At 47.0% G+C, this 20274-nt stretch overlaps 7 protein-coding genes and 1 non-coding gene across 8 annotated transcripts; 3 read left to right on the forward strand and 5 right to left on the reverse strand.

Annotated features, from left to right (window-relative positions):
* Nucleotides 1–179: 179 nt before the first annotated feature.
* GGI43DRAFT_49613 (heterokaryon incompatibility domain-containing protein) lies at nucleotides 180–2059 on the forward strand. The gene has a single exon (XM_083209906.1). The coding sequence runs from the start codon at nucleotides 242–244 to the stop codon at nucleotides 1967–1969; it is 1728 nt and encodes a 575-aa protein (XP_083060552.1). The 5' UTR covers nucleotides 180–241; the 3' UTR covers nucleotides 1970–2059.
* On the reverse strand, nucleotides 2046–3691 carry GGI43DRAFT_405463 (uncharacterized protein). Its single transcript, XM_083206024.1, has one exon. It carries the CDS (start codon nucleotides 3551–3553, stop codon nucleotides 2150–2152), a length of 1404 nt encoding a protein of 467 aa, XP_083060553.1. The 5' UTR covers nucleotides 3554–3691; the 3' UTR covers nucleotides 2046–2149.
* A 367-nt stretch (nucleotides 3692–4058) lies between these two features.
* Nucleotides 4059–4169, reverse strand: GGI43DRAFT_t116. Its single transcript has one exon. It is a non-coding gene; the product is annotated as a tRNA-Met (tRNA).
* Nucleotides 4170–4445: 276 nt separating this feature from the next.
* GGI43DRAFT_383927 (uncharacterized protein) lies at nucleotides 4446–5565 on the reverse strand (the record flags this gene model as incomplete). Its single annotated transcript, XM_083203460.1, has 4 exons — nucleotides 4446–4456; nucleotides 4513–5000; nucleotides 5156–5241; nucleotides 5314–5565. 4 exons carry the CDS (start codon nucleotides 5563–5565, stop codon nucleotides 4446–4448), a joined length of 837 nt encoding a protein of 278 aa, XP_083060554.1.
* A 1931-nt stretch (nucleotides 5566–7496) lies between these two features.
* On the forward strand, nucleotides 7497–11314 carry GGI43DRAFT_383929 (ankyrin repeat domain-containing protein; the record flags this gene model as incomplete). The annotated part of the gene is made up of 4 exons (XM_083203461.1): nucleotides 7497–8060; nucleotides 8118–8751; nucleotides 8810–9416; nucleotides 9481–11314. The coding sequence occupies 4 exons, from the start codon at nucleotides 7497–7499 to the stop codon at nucleotides 11312–11314; spliced, it is 3639 nt and encodes a 1212-aa protein (XP_083060555.1).
* Nucleotides 11315–11521: 207 nt separating this feature from the next.
* GGI43DRAFT_49639 (1,3-beta-glucanosyltransferase GAS1) lies at nucleotides 11522–13681 on the reverse strand. Its single transcript, XM_083209907.1, has 3 exons — nucleotides 13488–13681; nucleotides 12508–13345; nucleotides 11522–12442 (listed from the first exon to the last, which is right to left on the reverse strand). The coding sequence occupies exons 1-3, from the start codon at nucleotides 13569–13571 to the stop codon at nucleotides 11730–11732; spliced, it is 1635 nt and encodes a 544-aa protein (XP_083060556.1). The 5' UTR covers nucleotides 13572–13681; the 3' UTR covers nucleotides 11522–11729.
* A 3292-nt stretch (nucleotides 13682–16973) lies between these two features.
* Nucleotides 16974–18286, forward strand: GGI43DRAFT_49761 (uncharacterized protein). Its single transcript, XM_083209909.1, has 2 exons — nucleotides 16974–17255; nucleotides 17315–18286. The coding sequence occupies exon 2, from the start codon at nucleotides 17354–17356 to the stop codon at nucleotides 18176–18178; it is 825 nt and encodes a 274-aa protein (XP_083060557.1). The 5' UTR covers nucleotides 16974–17255; nucleotides 17315–17353; the 3' UTR covers nucleotides 18179–18286.
* On the reverse strand, nucleotides 18287–19595 carry GGI43DRAFT_49733 (DNA glycosylase). Its single transcript, XM_083209908.1, has one exon. It carries the CDS (start codon nucleotides 19406–19408, stop codon nucleotides 18395–18397), a length of 1014 nt encoding a protein of 337 aa, XP_083060558.1. The 5' UTR covers nucleotides 19409–19595; the 3' UTR covers nucleotides 18287–18394.
* Nucleotides 19596–20274: the final 679 nt, after the last annotated feature.

Genomic DNA, 20274 nt, shown 5'->3' on the forward strand with positions numbered 1-20274 from the left:
ATTCATCTATTTCATCTATTAATTTAGCAATCTTCGTTACCATTTTCCTCGTTCTATCAGACTTGCACAAGCGGCGCTGGATGCATACTAGCAGTGCTAGTGCAGTCGCGTGTTTGAGCCCCAGCAATCAGAGCTGCTGGGGGTCGTGCCAGGAAAATTCAGCCGTAAATCGCTCAGTTGGTAGATCTATGTATTTAAGCTTAATTACCAATGAAGCACCTCTGCATGCCGTCAAAGAAAGATGCGTCTACTTAGCACAAAGGCTCTTGAATTTTGCGACTTCCTTGGGACTGATGTCCCACGGTACGCAATTTTGTCGCACCGATGGGAACGCGATGAGATGTCCTACCAAGACATGGCCAGAGAAATGGAGCGTAATAATAATATGTGGCCTGGTCTGACAGATGTTTTGCAAAAACAAGGGTATCGCAAAATTAGTGAATTCCGTCGCCTGGCTCTGAAGGATGGTTATGACTATATATGGGTTGACACCTGCTGCATTGATAAAACCAGCAGCGCTGAGCTCCAGGAGGCCATCAACTCGATGTACCAGTGGTATTGGGATTCCGACGTCTGCTACGCTTATCTTTCTGACGTGTCTGTTCCGACTGATCGTACCGATGCAGATGGCAGACTCCTCTTCAAGCCGTCGGACCTTGAGTCATTCCATAAGTCCCAGTGGTTCACCCGTGGTTGGACGCTTCAAGAATTGCTAGCTCCACGAGCTCTAATATTTGTTGATCAAAATTGGAAAAAGTTTGGCACAGCTTATGACTTGGAAAAATTTATCCAGGCAGCTACAAGTATCCAAGTTCGAAGACATGTGCATCAAGATCGTAAAGGATCAGAGATACTTGAAGTCGGACAGTGTATGTCTTGGGCCGCAACCCGGTCGACAACTAGAATCGAAGACCGCGCCTACTCGCTGCTCGGACTGTTCGATGTTAACCTACCAATGATGTACGGCGAAATGGAACGAGCATTCCAACGTTTGCAAGAAGAAATACTCAGAGTATATGACGACGCATCTATACTGGCATGGAATCATGCAGATGCTGATACTGGGTTCACACCTAATGGCTTGGCTCCCTCGCCAGATTACTTTCGCCAGTATCCTAGGTTAATGGGCAAAATGAGACATGGACGCTTCAATTTTGTAACGATTAATCCTATATTGACACGTCGCGGCGTCCAAGCGACGTTGAGGGTCCATATCGATCCGCACGACTTGGCGCTCGGATATGCCTTTCTACTAGATGTAGACTCTGGCAATCCCTCTCTCAAGATGTTGGTTCTTCCTTTATTGATTACCAAATCGACATTCAAACTAGGTGGAAATCTAGAAGGTGTTAGACTCTCAGACCCCCTCTGGGTCCCAAAAAGGTTTATTGGTGAAGGCGATAATAGACAGTTTTGCTTCCTCAGGCAAGCGAGAGATGCAGATATGAAGCGTCGTCGCGATGGATTTAGTCTTTCTCCAACAGTATGGAAAAATTATACAACGACATTGACGTATCCATTACAAACAAAAACTGGGAGTCGGCACTTCCCTATCATACTCGGTGGGGTCACAGGAGATATGGCAGGGTTTCCTCTAATAAAAACAAAGCATATTTTCGCGGTAGAACTGATAAGCCGCAGTCAAGCATCACAAAAATTCGTTGTGTTGGTTGATTACCGCATAGATTATTCTGGAAATGCCAATATAAACTCTGTTAGGGTAATTACTACGGGCTATGAGGTAGACTTGGCGCTTCTGGCGGGTTTGGCTAGCTCTCGAGGAAGCGAATACTCATCTTGTAATCTCATTGATCAAAACGGCAACGCGATTTCAACGAATGAGATAATTCAAGTTCGCAAGTTTTCCAGTTACTGGGTTCAAGATGAGAATAAAGGTCTCACCAAATCGCCAATTCATCCAGTCGGAACACTGCCAGCGAAACAGCTTTGTGTTATAGAGGAGTCATAGTATTATAAGAGCGCCTAGAGCCGCAAAATAACAAAACGGATATCAACCAAGTACAACTTACACCACCCCTTTCGTGTTAGTTTTTGCGTGAACTTTCTATTCAATCTCAGTCTAGAGTATTCAGAAGGTTACTCTCTCAGGCCAGGCCAGTTCAAAGCACCCATAAATCTACGGCCTGAGTTATTCGCCATGAACCAACCTTCCTTTAACATACACCTGCGCAATGTTCCTATCATCTCCCGTCATGATGAATTTCTCAAGCATCTTCTCTGTCGAGTCGTCTTCATCCAGCGGCACATTCACCCCGCTTCTCTCATCCTGCAAGTCAATCACCAGAGCATCAAATTCCTTTCCAACCGCAAATTGGCCAATTTTCTCATCAAGGCTGACAACATTAGCGCCTCCTCTGGTAGCCATGTAGAAAACCTCTTCCAGGCTCAGAGTTTCTTTGTCATCTCCCTTATCTTCGCTAACGTTTCCACCTATCCCTTGCTCAAATTTCGGATACAGTGCGTGCCTCGCATACGACGTGATGAGGGCATTTCTCATCGCATCCAACATGCTCGAGCTATAGCCGCCTCCCGAATCTGTTCCCAAGCCGACATTAATACCACGTCTGAGAAATTCTTTTACAGGAGCAGCCATGAAGCCTCCTCCCACGGTCATGTTTACTGTGGGACAATGCGCGACACCACATCCAAAATCTTGAAGCTTCTGGATCTCGTACTCAGTCATGATAGTGCAGTGAGCGAGGATAGTCTGTGGCGTGAGAAGGCCAAAAGAAGAGTACAAGTCGGCTTCATTTTTAAATTCCGGAAAGAGAGACAACGTGCCGTTGATCTCCTGTTGGGCCTCATTGAAATGAGTTTGTATAGCTAAAGAGGTATCGTTGCGGGACATGTCGCCGAGAGACCGTAATAAATCTGCTGTGCACGATATCGCAAAGCGAGGCGTCAAAACAGGTTTGATGAGAGTACTCTTCGGATCGATGGTTCGAATATGATGAATGCATGATTCCGTCGCAGAAATGGACTCTTCGGCAGAAGGTTCGCAGTAGAAGGACGGCGAGTTGCGATTCATGTTGCATTTTCCGATCAGAGCTCTCTGGCCTCTTTCAAGACACATTGATGCCAGAACATTCGTCGCTTCTTCATGCAAAGAACCATAGTAAGATGCCGTCGTAACGCCCTGTCTGAGCATCCCTCGAACGAGCTTCTCATACACTTTCTCCGCATAAGATGCATCCGAAAACTTGGCTTCATTGGGGAAAGTGATGCCATCAAGCCAGTCAAGAATATGCATTCCCTGACCCAAGCCCCTTTGCATCCACTGCGGAGCGTGGTTGTGTGTATCAACAAAGCCTGGGATGAGGAATTGGCCGGAAGAGAGAACGGTTTGACGAATGTGTTCGATGCGTTGCTCGGCGAGAAAAGTATGCACTTGCGAAGAAGAGATATTAGGCTGGAGATGAATGATGGTACCTGAAGAAGAGAGAAGGATGAGACTATCTGGAAGGACCTGAAGTTGCGTGGGAGAAATGGAGTGGATTAGAGTTCCATGGATGGCTTGGGCGGGTTCAGTCATGATGCTCTCTTCTCCTTTCTTTGTAATTACTTATGAACACTTGCCTATGGGGCTGGCGATACTGCGGATTTGGCAAGAATGATTGTGTGTGATGTTGTAGTCTAAGAAATGGTACGCAAGGCTCTGGTTGCGAATAGATTAGGTTATGACGTTGCGGGGCTAGGATCCTGCGAAAACAAAGTCTCACTTCAAATCGGGTTGACTGGATACCTGCAACATGTCTCATGTTTGGTGGTGCGTCATTGCCAAAATGCGCATGAACCTATTGTTCCACTTACTTCACAGTCTTTCAATTTTGAATAACGAATGCATGTACATAGGTGTGCATATTAACTCCGCTAGTCTCTTCAATAGGACATTCAGAAACACAATCACAACAGCTGACCACTGGAGCAAGAGCCAAGAAGTAAGATAACAGAAGAAAAAGATCACGAAGCCACAACAAGCAACGATTTTCAGCAAAAAGTATAGGCACAATGATGGATAGGAAAAATGCAAAAAGAAATGTCCTCGGTGAGGCTCGAACTCACGACCTTCAGATGGCCCAGACTAATGTCTAGATCATATAGATGTTTCAATATGAGACTGACGCGCTAGCCAACTGCGCCACGAAGACTCTTCGATATTTGTGCCTAGCTCAAGTTAGGGTCATAAGCCTCAACAAGACCGAGTTTTTGCGACCGCCGGATGGGAAAAAACCTTATGATGGTTATTACGCCTTGGTGTGTACTTTTTTTTCGCTTCTATTTGTATCTCTTTTTGTAGTCACTATCAAATATATCATGAATTGTGCATGAAATCTTCATGAGGATTCATTGACAGTCCGCGATTGAAAAATGATATCTATAAAACAAAAAAAGAAAAGAAAACCATGAGTCTATATCTAACCCTCCTATGCGTATGCTATTTATTCGACATGTAGTTAATACATCAAATGCGATTAAGAAAAAAACTCTCACTTCGATTCATGCTTGACGGCACAAGATCTCGAGCAAGTCGGGCGATTCTCTTCCACTTTTCGCTATTCTTCCTGTCGCTGTTGACGCTGATGACGCTGCTGACGTCTTTGAAGAAGCTCTCTACCTCCAAGTTCTTGCCCACTCTATCATTGCCCGTATACCTAAAACTGACTGTATCAAACGCCTGCTTCATATTAGAAAATCTCTTAATCGTTTGTACCGAGCCCTTATTTATGGCGTTTGTTTCATCCGGGCTATGATGATAGTGGTTATATATCGCTCCAAGTCGAACGCAGTGAATGATGAGAGCTCCAAGGCCAACTGCCAGGGCCGTGGCTACAGAAGATCCAGGTTTGGGAGTATCGCCTTTCTCCTCGATGATATCATCAACTCGCAAAGTCGCTTTATGACCTGGAAGGATAAAATCCACGTCGGCGGGGCTGCCCATCCAGTCGTACGCCTCGCCGTCGGCCTTAGCGGCTCCGATTCTGAAGACAGAGTTAGATATCGCGCTATATCCAAACGGATAGTATTTACTTAGAATTGAATGATTAGACTGGCCAATATCTGGTGCGGAACAAAAGACAAGAGAGGTTTTGGCGGCACGCTCGAGAGCTTTTTGTAAGCGATTGATATGATATACATTATTGCTTTTCGGATCGTCCGATCTCTGTACCGTCCAGGATATGGAGATGATATCGAACCCGCGATTTGCTGCAAATTCCACAGCTAAGTCAAACATCACGTTAGCATTCAGTCTATTCACCGTAGCAATTTTGGACTTAGTTTTGCTCCACTTACATCAGCAGCGCTTTCGGCAGTAAAGCTAGCCTTCTCCCCAGGTTGGCGAACAACGTCTAATTTGCAGACATAAATCTTCACTGTGTGGCAGACACGTCCTATCATATATGCCATGATACTGCCATGGCCTGTTGTAGACCCATGAAATGGATCTGATGCATTGCCAATGGGGAAATTGCGTCCTGTGTCAAGTCTGGCAGCAACTGCTTCGTGCATAAAATTTACGCCGTCGTCGATCAGAGCAACTGTCATGCCTTTTCTCAGTTCTGGCAGTAGCTGCTCCGAGTGTAGGTAATCTTGCGGTGCTCCATCAGGTGGCTCGAGATCAAAGATTCCATTCGCAAACTCATCCATAACTTCGAGCCATCTGTGGCTATCAATTTGTGCACTCTTTCCAATATCTTTAGCTAGATTTGCAGAGTTTGCGAGTTTGCTCCGGTTACTCGGCTGATGATGTACCACTTCTATAATTGCCCCCGTGCTCTGTTACTGACTATGCGTTCTTCAAACTCTTTCATATTTCGTCTCGAGCGTGCAGACCAATCTTTGAGGGCATTACAATTCCAAGCGTACCTTCACTTCTTCTCCCACAAGTCAATTCACAAATGGTAGATACTGGCTTGGCAATGAGGCAGGATATACAAGCCAGTAGGTCTGCAATAATGAACTCAGGTGTATTCCAAGGTTGGGAAAAGAAGGCTATACCCGGTTATCTTATGATATACGATGCATATGATGCTCTGGCCATAGGTACTTCAGTCTATTCCCACCTTCTAGTGGAATCTTCTCAAGATGAGATGATTCAATTCTACGAATTTAGATCTTGGGATGACAGATATAACTCGGTCTAATCAATGCTTTGTACATTCCTTGCTGAAATATCACAATTCGACGTTGACTCATGGGGGGAGCATCTGCAAGCGCTACGAGAAGAAAGTCTAAAATTCAAAACTTGGACAGTCCAACATCCACTTTCGACCTATTACGGTTGCATATTAGATGGCGGTCACTACGAAATTACTTGGGTTTTAGTCAATCTCAGAGAATCGATTAATTCATATCATGAGTTACTGTCGAATCTTAGCCAGCTTCTCACCGGCTCCGACCTAAAATTTGACCTCGTTATTATTAACCAGTATCCAACGGAGCTGGGTCTTTACGAAGGTTGTTTCAATATTTTATCTTCCAATGGGTGTGATAGATCTCTGCATTGGAATGAGACGAATGACTCTGAGCTCTTCATTTCGCAGTTGTTAGCGGTCGTCTGGATATAGTAAGATTTTTTCTGGCCAAAAATATGGATCTCGCAAATAGTCGCGACATAGATAGTTGGACTCCTCTCATGTGGGCTGTGAGGGTATGTGGAAAGTGGGACACAAGATCCAGTTACAGGCTGGATATCATCAAAGAGCTCCTCGTCCACGGAGCAGATCGTATGGCTGAAGGCGAAGGTCTAGGACGGACATGGACTGCCTATGAGCTCGCCTGGTACTACAATCTCGACAATGAAATCGTCGACACCGTAACTCCCACGTCTAGAGAGCTTCGGAAAGTCCGTGACAAAGAACATGGCGCCTTGTGGGCGTACAGAATGAAATCACGTAAAATAAGGGGGCGAGATGGGTCATCTGACAGCTACTGCGATGCGTGTTTAATGGTACGTCTTGTACAACAAGACTTGACTTGGATTTTTTGCAAATTGCTGATGCTGACGAGATATTTTAGACACTTAACGGCATTATCCATAACTGCGAGATTTGTGAGAATTTCCGCCTCTGCTTTAAATAGTATCGATCGCGAAACATGATCCACATAGGGCATGCGTTCTATGTGTGGAGAGAAGACGAAGAATATGAAGGCTATATGGATACAGATCTCAGCAGTTATGCGTCTGGTTCGGAAGGCAAAGGATACATGTAGTTTAGAACCATAAGTAACTTCAACTACCTACGTTCAATTTGTCCACATGGTAGATAGCCTTTAGCTCAATGGAGCGTTTGGCGTTTACAGTATGTAGTCTCAGCTAGTTCATTGCACCAACCAATTGCCAGAAATTGCTTATGTTGTGCATGTACATGTATTCTGCGGGGGGCTGTGATTTCGATGGGTGGTGCTGTATAACGTCTGACCCCGCTTCAATTTCTCCTGCACACAATTCGTTTGGCAAATGCAAACCCGACAATATGACTGAAGAGAGCTTGTTTGAGAGATCAAAGAAAAAATGGAAAAAATTTCAGCAGCGTGGGCGATCTCCGCGGGGAAGCCCTCTGCCAGCTACAAACCAATTTTCCGCGGTTCCAGTATCAACTCGGCCTTCCACATCGTTAAACGCTCCGTCAACATCAACATCGCCTCCTCCAGCTGCCGAAGCGTCAACGCCGATTATCACGGTAACAACGCCGGCTATTGAAGCTGTACATCAGGTTCTTCCCGTGAATCTCTGGAGCAAAGCTTTTGAAAAGTCAAGCAAAGAAACCAAAAAATGGATTCGAGAATACAATCTCGATCTTTCAGGGCAGGCGAACCCAGAAGATCATATTAAAGAGATCACCTGTCTTATCCAAAGCAACACATTGTGTGTAAAGAAAGATGGAGATCCTAAAATTAATATTGATAATCAGAATATTGTCTTCTCCGAATATATCGCCGGCGTTGTTGCATTCCTTACCATGGCTGGCGATATTGCTATAAACTTCGCGCCACTACAAGCGAACGTGCCTTGGGCCATCGTGAAAGCACTGCTAAAGGTAATTGTATGCATACATACGCATATACTTAGAATTGGAAATATTAATTGAAATCAGATTCCAGTCAAGCAGAGCGACCAGATGGCAGCCCTTGCTGGAACGGTCGAATGGTTTACTCGCATAGTTCGCAGAGGCCAGTTGTACGAGCTATTGTATAACACAAAAACTACCGATACAAACGCGGTGCTAAACTTGCATGAGACACTCTTGGATCTATATGTCGCGGCAATAGAGCTTCTAGCCCGTTCTGATAGTCTGATTGAGGGCGGAATGGCTAAACAGACACTCAATGCTATTCTTAGGCCAGAGCAAGCTGAAGGACTTGTTGCAGACTTGTTTCAAAAAGAACAGAAGCTTTTACAAGAAATTCCAGCCTGCGAAGCTTCTCGAAGTAAAAGAGCTGAGAAACAAGCCGATGAGAAAGCAAGAGATCTGCTCTCCAAATTAAATGAGCTATCATCGCCACTAGTACGAATTGACGAGGATGTAACGCATATTCGAAAAATTATTGATGAAGACCGACTGCGCGAGCTTCTACGATTTATCAGTCCAGAAGGACATGGGAAAAGCCACGTCGATATTGCAGATTCGAGAATCGACGATACCGGTAATTGGCTGATAGAACACGAAGGATTTCGCACTTGGCAAGCTATACCTTCATCATCAACAGTACTATGGCTCAAAGGAACTAGTAAGCCTATTTTGCAATAATTTTTTTGAAGATACTTGTTAATGTTTATATATGTCAGTTGGCACTGGTAAGACATATCTCACTTGGCGGGCGATTGAGTATATGAAGACGAAATTGGAAGAAAGCTCTTGTACTGAAGGATTTGCTTTCTTCTATTGCAGCCGATCAGCAGCTTCAATGCAAGATCCTCTGGTTATCCTCAGAAGTTTTGTTCGCCAGCTATTCGACAAAAGATTTGAAAACAGCTACAATCGCTTGATCCAGAAATGCGATATAGCAGAAAATGAGGGGCGAAGCCTGGGTCTGAAGGAATGCAAAGAGCTTATTTTGGAATTTATAAATCTCCATTCAAAATCAACCATTATTCTTGATGCGTTGGACGAAACTAGCACAACAAGTACGAACCACAACTTAGCCGATATTTTGATCGACATATTGGATAAGGCCAATAAGCCAGTTAAAATTTTTATATCAAGTCGTCCAGACCGAGAATATCTGCGGGCATTTAAAGACACCGCTACAATCATTGTCGAATTCAGCAACCAACAAGCAGATGTTGAAAAATACCTGGAGGATCGACTTTATTCGACTTCATCATTTAACCAACGTCAAGGGGACACTCAAGTATTGATCAGAAACGTTTTTTCTTCAAAACACAATAGCATGTAAGCTAAAATATTCAGGAATAAACATGTCTTGGTCAAGCACTAACATAACGCTGGTTTGTAGGTTTCGGTGGATTCACTTACAAGTTCAAAGACTTGAAACCTACACATCTCATGATGCAGTCAAATCCTGGGCCACTACACTGCCCAGTACTTTGACAGAATCGTATGATCAGCTGTTTGATGATATGAGAAAGCATGACGAGCATGATGTGGCTTTGGCTGAGCGTGCTATTAAATGGGTGATATGCTCTTTTGAACCACTTCGCTCTAACATTTTATTAGAAGCCGTCCGTTATTCGCTAGAAGGTTCAATAGTGGTACGAAAAGACAAACAGACGGAGCAACAGATATTATCTCTGTGTCGAGATCTTTTAACAATTGACCCAAAGAGCAGGAAGTGGGTATTGCCACATGCATCTGTTGCTGAATACTTTGAGCTCAGGAGCATAACTTTGACAAAGTGCGATTTGTTTGCTTCCAAGATATTACTTGGTCATCTTATGAGTTTTACGCCGGAATCTTCAAAGGATTCAAAATTAGGGAGGCCAGCTCAGAGCTTTGAAGAATACGCTGTGTACGCATGGTTTATGCACATCCGACGATACGACAAATCGGTGGGTTCAATGGAATGCGCACATGCAGATCGGGAACTCATAATAACTCTCAAAAGCTTTCTTGGATCGCCAGAAGAAAGCAGTGACTACTATAGACGATGGGTTGATAGCCTACCCATTTCAAACTGGATATATCTCCCTGGTGGACAATCTGTCTCTTTAAGAAAGTCTGAGCTAATGCCTAAGAATATGGCCTTATTTGCTGCGTGCCGATATGGATTTTATTACACTTTGCGTGACTGGTGGGAGGGAAACGAGATCAGCAAAGAAATGGCGCTTAACAAGTGCGAGTATGGTTACAAGTCCACGCCGCTTGTGCATGCAGCCCAGAGTGGATGTATTCCAATTTTCAAACATCTACTACACTTGGTTGGCACGGATTACCCGTTCTCTGAAATATACAATGCCATGCAAGAAGCGATCATTTATGAAGAAAAGGATATCGCAACACTACTGATGACGGAAGCTGAAATCGACATCAACGATATATTTGGCAAACGTTCAGAGACGATCGTCCAACAAGCAGCGAGATCCAACTCTGAAATGCTGCAATGGTTGATAGACCAAGGCTGGGTAGATGTGAATAGGGAAAGTGGTACAGAATATGGCACCCCTTTGATTGCAGCCGCCAGTTGGAATTTACAATCTGTCAAGATATTGCTCAAGGCTGGTGCAAACGCGAATGCTGTCGTGGAATGCGACGAGTATGACACTGCTCTTATTGCAGCAGCTTCTGACGTTGAGCTCGATAAAACTGCCGAAATTATCCACCTATTGCTCGACAATGGCGCAGACGCCAATCAGGCCTTGAAAAGAAGTAAATATGGCAACGCACTGGAAGCGTTGATTTGTCGACATCTCAAATACAGCAGGAATATTCAAGAATCGTCTCTTAAAGCACCGTTGGGTCTCTTGCTCAAAGCAAATGCCAATCCAACGGCGATATCTGACGGGGGAGATCATGGCAGTGCACTTGCCGCTGCTGCGTTCCATGGGCTAAAAGAGATACTCATTCTCATGATTGGCGCTACTACACGGAACCAGGCAATTCAGTGCCTCCGCATGAGTAGACACCCTGAAGAATACATCTGCTATGGTGAAAATGGTGCCAGTAGATGGATTGAAAAAAGGTTGACAACCGAGAAATATCTCACCGATGAAATAGGAGTGGACGCAGAAACACTCCATAAAATCGGCCTGTGGGATGTCATGCCGGAAAAGAGGAGTAAATATAAATTTGTTTTCACATTCAAGAAAGATGATGATCAACATTTAGTTTAAAAGGATAAATAGAATCGTAAAAGTCAATACTGCTATCAAAAGACAACAAAAAAAACCTATTCTAATAGCAAAAGCCGCGCAGACGCAACACCAATGATATAAGATGCCTTTTATACATCCAACGTTAAAAAGAACAAAGTGAAACCTCTCTCCTCCCAAAAAGAAAAAAGTAATATGTATAAAAGAGAGGAAGAGAGAGGGGGGGGAAGAGGGAAGTCATTCATAATCCCGGATATTTTGGTGTCTTTCTCCGGAAAATGACTTTTCGAGTTATAAAAAAAACAACGAATAAATTATTTCACTTTCCTCTAAATAACTTCCCGTTTCTACATACAACAACCCAAAATATAAGTTTCAGAAAAGAAAAAATTAAAAACAAACAAACAAAGCCATTTCTAATATTTCTTTTTCAAAATTACAGGAGGATCATGCTAGCACCGGTGAGCATGGCAGCACCCATGTACAGAGCCATGGACATCTCGCCCATGCTGAACAGGTAAGCAGTAGGGCGGCCAGCAACGGCAGCGCTCTTGCTGGTGGAGGCAGAGCCGCCAGTGGAGCTGCCACCGGTAGCACCAGCGTTGACAGGGGCGGTAGCAGTGGCGGCCTGCTTGTTGATGGCGCTGGCAGAGGCCAGAGCAGCAGAGCAGGTAGCCTGGGGCTTGGCGCTGACAACCTGGGCCTGGCTGTTGAAGTCACAAGCAGTGGAGGCCTTCTTCTGGGACTGGTAGTAGGTGTCGAGGACGTAGTCGAGCTTGGCACCGGCGTCGCACATGCTGTAGGCACCGTAGACACCGCTGGTGGCGTTGCCGTTGATACCGGCGCAGAGGGCGGGGGTCTTGCCGCAGATGAAGTTGAAGATGTCACCGTAGTCGCTGGTGGCGAGGCCGGATGAGCGGACACACTCCAGAGAGGCTTGCATGCAGGAGCAGAGGCCGGCGTTAGGGGCGGGGGGCAGGTTGTCGGAAGCTTGCCAGTTGGAGGTCAGGGCAGGGCAGCTGGCAGCCTTGTTGGTGGGCTTGTAGTCGGCGGAGTCGACACCCTTGGGGTCGGCCTTGGTAACCTCAGACTGGAGAGCGCTGAAGTCCTTCAACTTGGTGACGGTGTTGCCGCTAGCCTTGACCAGACCTAGAGAAGAGAAATGTTAATTTCCGTTACTGTACAATGTTGAATTACGCCATGTAAAAACTTACCATAGTCGTTAGCCTCCTCAAAGTACATGTAGACGATACCACCGCTGAAGACAGCAGACATCTGGTCACCGTAGAGAGCAGCAGTTTCCGTGAACTCACGGTTGGCAGCACCGTCGGGCAGGTTGCAGCCGTACTCGGCGAAGAAGACGGGGACAGAGTAGTTGGAGAAGAAAGCGGTCTCGGTGTCATAGCCAGACTTTTGCATGTTGCTGTCACCGCACCAGGAGTAGATGTTGTAGCCCCAGAAGTCAATGGCGTCGGTCTGGTCGCCGCAGTTGAAGTAGTCGGCCATCTGAGAACGGATATCGACATCGTCGTTGGCGGCATAGCCGACACCCATCCAGCGGTACTTCTTGGACACGATGTAGGCCTTGGTGTCACGCACGGCGGCCTTGACAAAGGCGGAAGCCTGAGTGTTGTTCTTGGCGTTGGAGACCTCGTTACCGGCGAAGAAACCGATGACGTTGGAGTACTTCTGCATCTCGTCGACCACGGCCGTGTAACGAGCGTACAGGTCGGTGTCCCAGCTGGGGGAGTCTCGGTTGATGGACAGAGAAGGCTCTCCCAGATCGGAGAAGACGTAGATACCGGCGGCCTGGAGCAGGGCCATGCAGGCCGAGTGGTCGGCCGTGGGGTCGATGGCGTAGGTTCGGATCACGTTGGTGCCGAGCTGCTGCAGCAGAGGGATATCACGCTTGCAGTTGGCCTCGCTGGAGAGAGGGTCGATGAAGGTTGCGTTACCAGAGGGGCTGGTAGTGCCGGCCTGGCCAACATCCTGCTGGTACGCAACACCCTTGATGAAGAACTGAGTGCCGTTGGGGTAGAAGAACTTGGAGCCCTACACGTGAAAAGTGGTCGATTAGCGGTTGCTCCCGAGATTCAACTGTTGATCATCTTCTGGGTTGCTTCTCCACGATCATCTCTGCGCCACGCGAGAGCAGCAGAGAGATCGTTCTTCTGGAGACGAAAAAGTGGCTCACCTTGGCTGTGATGGAGGGAAGATCAGCTCCAACGGCGCTGCTGGCCAGGGCGAGCAGGGAAACGGAGAGCTTGGACAAGCCCATTTTTGCGGATGTGATATTCGAAGTTTGGAATTTTAATGCTGTTGATAGCTTGCGATTCTTTAAGTTGGTTATAGCGATTGTAATTGTTCACACTTGCTGGTCAAACTCGACGTCTGGCCTTGGAAAAGTAACAAGGGAACGGTAGAAGCAGAAAGCTGTTTGTGTAAGTGTTTCTAAGGAGTGTCTGAGGCAAGCTATGGCCTCAAAAAAGGAGAAAAAATTACAAAAAATGCACTTCAAACGAAAGATGCGAAAAGAGGTTCTGAATCCAAAAAAGAAAGAGAAAAGAACGTCCCAATAGAGCAGACGGCCAGTGTTTTGTTCGCGCTCCCCCCAAAAGCGCCCCCCAGGAGAACGGGGAAATTGAGGCCTGCGACAGGCCAAGTCTCGGGACCAGGGGGGACCCCTGGATTATTGTGTCCCTAGGCGTGCGCGGGCCCTGGAACCAGTCCGCTTTAGGGCCGCTCGGGGCCTTTTGGCACTCTGTTGGAGGCGCAGCGAGAAGCTTGTTTCTGCGAGATCAGAGCCAATAGCGGCTCCGTTCAGGGGGGTTGTTACATGAGCTAGAGCACTAATGCCGTGCGGATTTCAACAGAGACACTGTCTTGGTCACTGGGCATGAAGTCTGCAGCTACCAAATAATTGCAGTGTTACACGCATTTTTGTGCTAAACAGCAACGACAGCCAATCTTCTCGAATGCCCTTTTCCTGCACTGTGCACCGTTGGCCAGCGCCTAGGTGCGGGACCTGAGAAAATACGGAATAGGGGCCAAAATAGACTGCCCCACCGTCGAAATTTCCCCTGATTGCAGCCCACACCCATTCACAATGTGCTGCCGATGCAAGGCACCCGCCTCAAGGGCTGGCGAAATTGATTTTGTGCTTTTTTTTTTCTTGTGATTCCGCTGCAGGTGGCGGGACTCGCAGGCGAGGGATGATGGATCTTCATTGTTTCTGCGGCCCTTGTCATGATTATGGCTCATCTTTTTCTCCAACAAGACGCTTTTTCTTGTCTTGCCTGTTATTTCGTATCAGTAGGTAGTACTTGGCGGACAAAGCGAAGCAAGGCTGTCGTGTCTCTTTCTTCATCCATGATTAGACCGATATTTCTCTCACGTATTTACGAGATGCCAACAACAGCCCATGCCACAATACCACTCTGCCAAGCCGCACCGAATGTGGTGTTTCTTTACGAGGTACTTTATATCTCCGGGCTCTCATCACCCAATGCCAGGTACTCGCCGCAATGGCCTCCCTTTTCCGGCTGACGCGTCAAGGGCTTCAAACCCACCTGAATATGAGCATGAGCAAAAGTGTTTTAGATGCCACAGCCCGTGCTCGCCTCTGCTCTCGCTGGGCCAGCCTTGTTCGGCACATGTTGCTGATCATTTACTCGGTACAGTAATGTAAGTGGTGTAATCGTGTTTTAATACTGCTCCATATCTACCTGCTCGTCTACATACAAACATACCTGAACTGGACTGCGGATTCCACGGCCAACCGACCGACCGACCGACAGTCAAACTGTTTCATCGAAATCCGCTAACCAGGAACAACCAGGATATCCACCCAAGCCCATCGCCTGACGTCCGCTCACCGTGATTATTCCCTCTCTGATCTGTCAAAGAAAAGCCGCCAGTGATCTACTCCCGCTACTGCTTTCCAGTCCAATATCTCGGGAGCTCAGTGCCGTAGCGGCACTCCAAGCGCTGGGGCTGCGCTGCTCATCAACTGCCCTTTCAGACTCCAGTCATGATTCGCGAGGCCCGTCTCCCTTTTCTCGGAGCCACGGCACAGATAGTAGAGCTTGGATACGGGCCGTCTGAGAGCCGGCTATCCGGGGCGGTGCTGCTTGGCCTTCGTTTGCCCTCTTCCCTCAAGTGGTGAGTGAGTGAATGGGGCGGTGCGTAGCTGTGGCGGCACAGTACTGGGATCTAAGATGAGATGCTTTCCGTAAAATGGCACCAATATGCGTATATCCTATCCAGCTACCACTTTTAAATATTGATCGTGTAAATCAATGTACTATTTTCGTACTTGACACTCCCGCAACTTGAAGCAGCACTGTAGCACTGCAGCACAAGCTAGTATCGTTTGCGCACCCTGTAGTAAAGATCGCCGATGCCATAACACACTTCGTCCCAAATCTTCATGACGTTCCAGGAGTCGTTGCGTTTCTCATGATGCCGATCGCGGCGATAAATCTCGTGGTAGTGGCCGTTGTGGTATACGAGCTCGGCCATGGCGAACGGTGATCTGCTCGGATATGCTGTGCCACGGATATAATAATGCCGAAGATGATGTTGTAATCTCGTTGCTTTGTTGTGTTGTGCGAGTATAGTTGTCGCAGCTGTTGTTGTTGGTATATGCACACACAATATCGAATTTATGTATGTCTTGAATTGGTAGCTAGTTGAGATAAAGTAACGAACTAGCTGTTTTGCCGTGTAGTGATGTTGTTACTGCTAAGATTTCGAGACTCGATGCAAACCATCTCCAACAAAGAAAAGGGCAGCACCACTTTATTTAAATCCTTCCACGACTAAACACATGATCCCCTCAACTACAATGTACAATCAGCTACATGTCTCACCGTAGAAATACAGAATATGCCTGACCACAATTTCCAGTCATAAGTCAGTCATCTGCTGCGGTGCATCCCGCCACCAGAATCCATCGCGAGTTTTGGACTCGGCGCCGGATGACCGGATCGGGTCCCACCACGGCCGATCATCTGCACCGCCGAAGGCAGATTCCCGTGACTACCTGCGAATGACTCTGGGCGACGGCGCGGTGATTGGAGTTGTCGTGTACATTATTGTACCGCCAGAGACAATAAGCGCCTGTACCGCTGGGAGAGGCGTTTCGGGTAGCAGAAGCATCCCCTCAAACTTATGGGCAGCACGTGCAAGGCTTAATCGAGCATGTTGACTTGTACATCCCGTCACTGGTGGCTCGTAGATCTTTGTACTGCCTACCCTGTAACCAGCATTCATTCCACCAAAATTACAATGAACAGAGGAAATTATGAAGAAAAGAGGACAGAAAGTGTTATTCGCAAATTTGTGAAGAAATGGCATGAGCAGACTTGTGTTTGTTTAGAGTGCAGCCACCTTTGACCTAGTGAACTTGCCGGTTGTCAACTTGATAAAGCACCACCTAGAGGTTGCTATTCCACAATCCACAACAGCTACTCTGCACAGAGCACAATATACAGAGACACGATCAGAAATTTTGAGGATTCATCATGACTACTCAGCATAAAAGTACGACTGCGTTTAACCAGATTAGACATTTACAGATATCCGTCTCTTTTATCATCAGAGTAGCCGACTGCTGAGTGTTAGCCTAAGGAACAAACGCTGAAGCCCGCCGCAAGCTGGTCTGCAGAAGAGGCGCCTACCAACAACCCTTGGAACCAACCAACACCAGCAAACAAACCTCGAACCTTCAAAAAACATCGCACTACTCGCGCTCTCGCTCCAAGCTGCATCCTCGGCCCGCGAGCACCTCTTCTGGCGCAGCCTACAATGGCGTTTGCAGTGCGCTAGACTCCATTTCTCTTTCTCCTTTTGAATAGCAATTTGCTTGCCTTTTCTTTCTCAGCTCTCTGCACGGGCGGGCGCGGGGTCAAGCGTGCGGCTCTCGACGCAGCGCTTGCTTGCTTGAACGACCTGAAAATCAGCTCGTCGCACCTCTCGAATGTCGCGCATACGCTCGCGTTAATGTATACTATTGTATAGAAGACAGAAAATATTCGAAAAAATATAAAGATACAAAGTATGGGGTCAACAGGCCTAAAAGCATCAATCTGGGCGTCAGCTCAGAGCCGCCCCTCCGATGCCTATCGATTCGACTCCAGATCTAGATCTGTGCCTCCAGTATCCGCCTCGACGGCGACAACAACGACGACAACAACGACGACAGTCCCTAGCTCGACTTCAATAACTGTTGCTGGCGCCGGCGCCGCTGCTGCTGCCACAGCCCTTTCCCTATCGCCTGCACCGGCCTTCCAAAGATTCCACCAGACCTGCCAGCGCCTGCGATGGACAGCCATCGACCTCGAAAACTCATACAACCGTACGCACTCCCCGCAAGATAGCGGCTTCTCCGCCGCTGACGCCGAGGTTAATTTCAAAATCGACTTTCACGAATTCTACATGCGTATTGAGCAGGCACTGGTGCTTGTTCTCCTCGTATACGGCGTCAGCGTACCTCGCGGCTTCGGCGGGCCACGAGGCCAGGCAACCCATAGCTACCACCACAACGTGCTCCTAGCGTTGGGTGAGGAAGACAATCCACTGAAAAATGCGCTGGGCACTGGCGATGTCAATTCTGCGCTGTGGAAGGCCAAGGAGCTGCGAAACCGGTGGAAAGATGCGGCGGAAGGAGAAACAACACCGCTGGGAATGTATGACTTGTCATGGATTATAGGACGCATCATTGAGGGTCTAGGTGTTGCTTACAAAATGGCGGCTGCGAGAGTCGAAGAGCTCAAGATGGAGGCTAATGGAAACGCCGAGAATGGCATGGACGGCAGCATGGGTGCCGATGACGATAACACATGGAAGTGGATGATGGCAGACCCCATGGACTTGGAGCCGTAAATATGTTTTGGTTGGATGGTGGTATCATCTTTTTAGGTATATGGGCATTTTGGGTGTTGCATCTGCTGGATGGAGTTTCTTTTGGGGGAGCGAGCATCGGAGTTGAAAACCAGGCGAGATATACTTGAGTGTCTTGCTATTGGGTAGTGTTTTGGGTATCTTTCATATAGAAGAATCGCGCTTATGACGAATATATACACACACATATATGATATCTTACAAATCTTCGTCCTTTACCATAATATCTTTATCATCTGCTTTCTTCTTCCCTTTCACAAATGCCTTCCGTAGAGCACATTTCCCCACACTCTTCCCTCCAGCCTTGCACTCGTCACACGTCCTTCCATGCGTCACCATCAGCACATGTAGTGCATACTTGTCTCCATCTGGCACTGTTGCTTCCAAATGCGCCTGGGCCTCCTCTCTGCTCGCCTCTGCCGGCCTCCATCCCAGCAGGCCTGATATGCGATATACGTGAGTATCAACCGCGAAGCTATCACGCCGTAAGCAAAACAATAAGACGCAGCTCGCCGTCTTCGGTCCCACGCCTTGAAAAGAGAGAAGCTCCCGCATAGCCTCATCGTTGGAAGCGTTGAGAAGGTGATCCAGAGAGTAGCTGCCGTACTGGTCTTTCGTCTGGCGAAGTATGTTCATGATGACTTTGCTTTTAATGACGCTGAGACCGCCAGATTTGATTGTTCGCTGCAATTTATCGGTACCGCCCTGTACAATGGCCTCCCAGTTATCGCTCCGGCCGTATGTCTTGTCCATGGAGAGCTTCGCCCGCGTGCTATTCTTATTGCTGGTGTTTTGAGACAGGATTGTGCGGACCAGCGCATCAAGCACCGATGGAGAATCTCCGCAGCCGGCGACGCTGTTCGGCGCGATGGTTGTTTCAGGACGGCGACGTTCGCCATGGATGGATGCGAGGATACGATGAGCGCGGGAACATTCTTGAGGTGTTGGATGAGAGAAGGATGGGAAGGGTGAGGCTTGGGAATAGGCCGCGAAGGATTTGAGCTTGCGGGCTTGAAGGATGGAGGCTTTTTTGTCTGGGATTTTTGATAGAGAGACGGTATCAGCAGATTCGGATTTTGTTAACGATTTTGCGGGTTTGGACTCTGTTTTGATAGCTGTAGTTATTGTTGTGACACTTTCGGTGAGGCTTTGCCTTTTGATGTTGCGGAGGCTGCGCCTTGGAGGTAGCGATTCTAGAGTCTTTATGGTCATGATGTTTGAATGGGTTTTGAATTAAATTAATAAATGAGATTTATTTTATGGCTATACAGCGCAGCGTGATTCGTTCTATGAAATGATCTGATAATAGAGCTATGTACAGTGAAGCTGTTAGATTGGTCGTTGAAATGGTGAGGTCAGCGGTCGCCACGATGACTAAGATTAGGAGATTGGCTCATTGTGGTCTTTGACCGTACAGATGGTAGTCTTTTTATAGAACCACCACAACATGAGTCATTAATAAATAGATTAGGCGCTCTTTTGCTACTCATTAACCAATTAATATGCAATTTGCACCACCTTTTCAAATGCATCCTCTTGTTTCGGTAGCGCTGCCGAGCCTTTAGTGCTCACTCGATCGTAACTAGCTGAGGAGGGGGTAAACTCGGGACCTCGAGTCTATGAGACGAAAAGCCTCCTCTTTTACACGTATTGTAGGTATACATCCACGGATACCTCATGGTGATATTGTATACGGTACTGATTACATATACTCGGGATCGGCGTGCAAAAAACGATGTGAGACGACTCCTGTGACGCACTTTCGCTTTGGGAGAGAGAAGAGAGAAGATGACCAAGTATCTTACTGATTTGGGCTTGAGTCCTTATATACTATAACACGAGTCATTAGAGAAAGCCTGAAACTATTTGACACTGATCTACTAGCTATAGAACTTGTCGAATAGCTAGGAGGTTTGTGGAATAGCTAGAATAGACAAATCCATCGTCAGTACACGCTACTATAAATCAGGATACATGTAATTGAGAGCTCATCGTCCAATGACAGTACGCTAATATAATATCCTATACTAGAATCATATAATTGCGCAAACGAGTTGCGCGGCATGTCTTTTACGACA

The sequence above is a fragment of the Trichoderma evansii genome (assembly GCF_050947405.1).
Source record: "Trichoderma evansii strain SZMC 28006 chromosome Unknown GGI43scaffold_10, whole genome shotgun sequence".
Lineage (NCBI taxonomy): Eukaryota > Fungi > Ascomycota > Sordariomycetes > Hypocreales > Hypocreaceae > Trichoderma > Trichoderma evansii.

Bases quoted from the DNA above. Each gene is read 5' to 3' on its own strand.
- GGI43DRAFT_49613 (XM_083209906.1), top strand. From the start codon at position 242: ATGCGTCTACTTAGCACAAAGGCTCTTGAATTTTGCGACTTCCTTGGG.
- GGI43DRAFT_405463 (XM_083206024.1), bottom strand. From the start codon at position 3,553: ATGACTGAACCCGCCCAAGCCATCCATGGAACTCTAATCCACTCCATT.
- GGI43DRAFT_49639 (XM_083209907.1), bottom strand. From the start codon at position 13,571: ATGGGCTTGTCCAAGCTCTCCGTTTCCCTGCTCGCCCTGGCCAGCAGC. The intron at 13,346-13,487 runs GTGAGCCACTTT...TTTCACGTGTAG, and splicing joins TTCCCTCCATCACAGCCAAG to GGCTCCAAGTTCTTCTACCC. The intron at 12,443-12,507 runs GTAAGTTTTTAC...TCTCTTCTCTAG, and splicing joins TGAGGAGGCTAACGACTATG to GTCTGGTCAAGGCTAGCGGC.
- GGI43DRAFT_49761 (XM_083209909.1), top strand. From the start codon at position 17,354: ATGGGGTCAACAGGCCTAAAAGCATCAATCTGGGCGTCAGCTCAGAGC.
- GGI43DRAFT_49733 (XM_083209908.1), bottom strand. From the start codon at position 19,408: ATGACCATAAAGACTCTAGAATCGCTACCTCCAAGGCGCAGCCTCCGC.